Here is a 4,941-nt window from a genome sequence, read left to right on the forward strand (position 1 = left end):
AGACACGTGGTTATAAAAAAGGGGGGGAGAATGGTGGGGGAGGGAGTGTGCGGGTGGAGGGGAATGAAGGGGGGGAATAGAACAACTGTAATGGTATAATCAATAAAATATATTACAAAAATAAATAATAAACATAATACTCCACATAAACAAAAGGAAGGGAAACAATCACATGATCAGATCAATAGATGTTGAAATAGCTCTTGATAAAATCTGGCACCCATTTACCATAAAAACACTCCTCAAACTGGGACTAGAGGATGGATACCTCAACATAATAAAAGCCATATACGAGACACCTACAGCCAACATTATCCCCAATGGGAAAAAAATAAAAGCTTTTCCTTTAAGATCAGCAACAAGACAAGGGTGTCCACTTTCACCACTCCTACTCAGCATAGTACTGGAACTTCTAGCCACAGCGATCAGACAAGAAAAACACTAAAAGGGATCCAAATTGGGCAGGAGGAAGTAAAACTGTCAAGATGGCAGATGACATGATAGTGTACATAAAAAACCCTATACTCTCCACCCCAAAACTACCTGACCATTTCAGTGAATTTGGAAAAGTAGTGGGATACAAGGTCAATATTCAGAAATCAATGGCATTTCTGTACACCAACAGCGAAATATCAGAAAGAGAAACTGGGGGAGGAATCCCATTTACTAAAGCAAGAAATAAAGAAAGTACCCAGGCATAAATTTAACCAAGGAGGTAAAGCAACTGAAACAAATAACTGAATCTAGAATATTGATTTCTGTTTCTCTTTCCTTGTATAGGAGCATGTCAACCGTCAAAACACCCTTAGAGAAGCCTTGGTTTGCTTGAAATGAAACATTGAGGCATTGGAATTAAAGCTCCCCTGGATACCATCTCTGAAGAGGCAAGGATCTCAGAAGAAATTTTCCTGCTATTACATCATGCTTACAAGAGTCCTCTGAGATTCTGAAAGGAAACTGAACATTTTAACAGGACCCCAAGTTCTTTGACCTTGGGTCCTAAGGAGAACATACTTGTGCTACTTTCTTTATTTTCCTGGTAATAGATTGTTTTTCTCTATTTCTTCCACATGTGCAGCGGGATCAACAACAGGGGCTGGGATCCATTAGTGTCACCTCGGCAGGGGACAATTCTCCATGCAAACAGGCATATGAGGCACCATCTCTGCTGAGCTTTAGTGTGGAGAGGGCAAGTCCTCACTGCTGTATGTGTACACACTCAGACACACACAGGTCCATGTGCAATGGTTTCAGTCAGACTTCCCTAGAAGATGATGGGTTCTGCCTTTCTGTTCCACTCTCATAATTTCTCCCAGAGAACTTCAGACCTTAACTCTGACCAAAAACATGTTAACTCATCAGCTAACCAAGTCTTGAACTTCCCCAAATACAGATTCATTCTTTGAATAGAAAATTACCCATCCTTACTATGTGAACACCCCTGGCAAAGGGTGTTGAATACAAATTGCCACATAAATTTTTACTAATCTTTATATCAGTCTCAGCCAAAAATCTACACTGTGTGACTCGTGGTTATCTAAAACCTCAGCAAGGTCTCTTACCTCTGTACTGTTATTTGGTAAAAATTTTCTTTCCCACAACAATAATTTGAACTGGAGTACTGTATAAAAGTGTGGGGACCAAACCCTGATGCCTGGGGAAGGTGCTGAATTAAGCCATGACACCCAGCCGTTCATTACAGTAACTCGTGTTATTATTAAGCAAAGGCTTTCCAGGTCTCTCTCAAGTCATAGCTCAACTGTCAGATTCCACTATTTGAACTGGAATCTCTAACTCTTGCCCTTTCAGCCACTCTCCCCTGTGTGCTGCCCCACTCCCTAGCGTTCCTTTTCTTCAGTGCACTTTCATGTTTCTTTCATGCATTATGAGTGGAGACAAATAGGTCTACCCTACCAGGTCATTCCGAGGAATGAACGCGGTAAAATTATGTATGCGTTTTTCTGGATCTTTCAGATGAGGGTGCTGGGTCAGATACAGAGATCAGTATACAGTAAGCACTCAGTGCAAGAAATCTTTGCCCAGGTGCTTTGTTCTTAATGGTACTTATAAACATGTACCTGAATGAAAGCAAAGGCCATTAAAAGCCCCATCAGTCACCATCAAGGGCATAAACAAACATTTTCTCTTCCTTAGGGAGCAAGGATACTACAAGGAGACCCTGTAACTAGGTCACCGTGGTCCCTAATCCAGAATAACACTCTTCAGTCTCTGGTCATTCACGGATGTTCTAAAAGTTCTGTTCCATCCCTGTCAGCTGGACTCGAGGCTGGGAACAGAGGAGATCAGAAACCATGTTCTTCTGCTCAACAGGGGAACCAAGACACACTAAAGGCTTTGAATTTTAAAGGAGAGGGGCAGAAGCAGAGCAGTCTGAGCTCTGAGTTATCCCCTTCTTGTCACCAGGACCATCTGAGTCTCCAAGAGAGAGATGGGTAGAAGCCAGCAGAGTCCAGCACTGTGACTGCAGGCAGAAGGAGGGTTAAGTGCCTGCCTGATCTGGTCTGTGCTCTAGCAGAGGGGTTATTGTACAAAGCCCAAACCCGGGAGCCAGACAGCCTGAGTACCCCGTTTGTTGCCAATAAGGACGAGGACTTGTGCAGTGTCCTCACCTGTTTAACCAGTTTAACCAAAATGCCCCAGAGCACTTCGAACAGTGCCATTAGCTTAGTTACTGCTCAGCAAATCTTGCTTCCTTCTTAGGTTTAGTAAGTAAGTTTGCCTTATTACTGCAGTATGATTTCCACATAGTATATCCACAGCCATTCCTGCTAAAGACCTGGGACAACAGAGCCTCACCATCCTCTTCTGACCAACACTGACCAAAGGTGGAAGGTCTAGGGCAAGTGGCTTCTGCTTCCCAACAGCACTGCAGAGAAGGACCCAGGTCACACAAAACTCGGTCCAGGCCTGCAGAGGGCAGGTAGTACCAGAAGAGTATCACCACTGCAAGGTTGCAGAGTCATCCCAGCTGAGCTTTGTGGACTTCTCCTCAGTTGGATGAGCCCTTACTCTGGAGCCAAATTTCACCCACCAATAGTTACTAGGACGGTTGTAGCCACATGGGAACCATAAGAATAGACATACAGGAACAAGGAGATGCCATCTCACCTCTCAGTTCCACTCTTAGGAGTGAGGTGTTTTTCTCTCTCTATGTGAGCAACTCTTTTCTTTTTCCCTCCCAGACAGTCCCAGAGGAGGATGGCTGCAGCTAACATCTCCTCTGTGACAGAGTTTATCCTTGCAGGCTTAACGGACCAGCCAGGACTCCAGCTCCCTCTCTTCTTCCTCTTTCTGGGCTTCTATGTGGTCACCATGGTGGGGAACCTGGGCTTGATAACATTGATTTGCCTGAACTCTCACCTTCATATTCCCATGTAACTTTTCCTCTTCAACTTGCCATTCATTGACTTCAGTTACTCCTCTGCCATCATCCCCAAAATGCTGGTGTGCTTTGTCTCAAAGAAAAACATTTCTTACTCAGGGTGTTCGACTCAGCTCTTTTTCTTCTGTTTCTTTGTTGTTTCTGAATGCTTCATCCTGTCAGCAATGGCATATGACTGCTATGTGGCCATGTGTAAACCACTGTTGTACACAGTCACTGTATCTCCTCAGGTGTGTTTATTTCTTTTGCTGGGTGTCTACAGGATGGGGGTTTTGGGGGCTATAGCGCATACAGTTAATATACTGTTTCTGACCTTTTGTGCAGAAAACCTTGTTAATCATTATATGTGTGACTTCCTCCCCCTCCTTGAGCTCTCCTGCAATAGCTCTTACATGAATATTTTGGTGGTCTTTACTCTTGTGGCCATTGACATTGGGGTGCCCATTGTGACCATTTTTCTCTCTTATGGCTTCATTCTTTCCAGCATTTTCCACATTAGTTCTACTGAGGGCAGATCCAAAGCCTTTAGCACCTGCAGTTCTCACATAATTGCACTTTCTATGTTCTTTGGCTCAGCAGATTTTGCATACCTTAAACCACCTTCTATTATACCCCTTGACCAGGGCAAAATCTGCACTCTGTTCTATACCACTGTGGTGCCCATGTTGAACCCACTAATCTATAGCCTGAGGAACAAGGATGTCAAATTAGCCATGAAGAAAACCTTGGGCAGAATAACTTTCTTTTGAAAGGAATTTGAAATTGAGAAAAGGGATGAGAATTTTTAAATTAGAGTGTTGTTATTATTTTATCATCATCATCATTAAGGAAATCTATCTTCATGCTTTTGTATTCTATATTTAAAGGAAATGTTAACTCTTTCCCAAATGGATTTATTCTCTCTCACCATCACCATAACTCTTCCTACATTATTTTATAAAAATAGTCTTTGCAATCATATAGTATGCAATATTGAATGGGGCTTCAGTGTCATTTCGTCTAGTCCAAAAATATAAAAAACTACCTGGTGGCAGAGCCAGGACTGAAATGCCAGCTTGAATCTCAATTCAGTTTGTTTTCCATTATGCCATGTTTTTCCCCTCATCTTCTTCTTGGAAGATGCCATTTCACATGTTAGTTGACTTAGTACATCTAAAGTAAAAATGGATTGAGAGTAATTTCATGCTACTTGCACAACATAATTTTAATACATCACATTTTGCAAGAGTATAGGAGGTGAAAAATTTTGTTGAGTAGGTCTTGGCAAAATGACAAGATCACTGTCTGATAAGTTTTTTTAGTTTGTAGTGTTAGGTTTCCCAGAAGGCAAGTGTGGTGACCACTGACTCCATGAGTGGAGCACCAGGCACATGTGTTAGGGAATTACGACTTACAGGGAAGAGAAGTGGAATTTGAAGGGTAGAAAGATGCTGAGTGAAGGCATCATATTATTTCAATGCTGAGACGGCATTTGGAGTCTCATTTCAAGGGTTATCTTGGTTGTGGTCCAAGGTCACATGGAGCTCTGCTATCTGATC

At 42.5% G+C, this 4,941-nt stretch overlaps 1 protein-coding gene across 1 annotated transcript; it reads left to right on the plus strand.

Annotated features, from left to right (window-relative positions):
* The first annotated feature begins 3,194 nt into the window (after nt 1-3,194).
* On the plus strand, nt 3,195-4,194 carry LOC118975648 (olfactory receptor 145-like). Its single transcript, XM_037029695.1, is given in 1 exon segment — nt 3,195-4,194. A coding segment is annotated over 1 exon segment (933 nt). The 5' UTR covers nt 3,195-3,219; the 3' UTR covers nt 4,153-4,194.
* The last annotated feature ends 747 nt before the right edge of the window (nt 4,195-4,941 follow it).

Source organism: Sturnira hondurensis, unplaced genomic scaffold, assembly GCF_014824575.4.
Source record: "Sturnira hondurensis isolate 20B ecotype Veracruz unplaced genomic scaffold, ASM1482457v3 Scaffold0020410, whole genome shotgun sequence".
NCBI classification, from domain to species: domain Eukaryota; kingdom Metazoa; phylum Chordata; class Mammalia; order Chiroptera; family Phyllostomidae; genus Sturnira; species Sturnira hondurensis.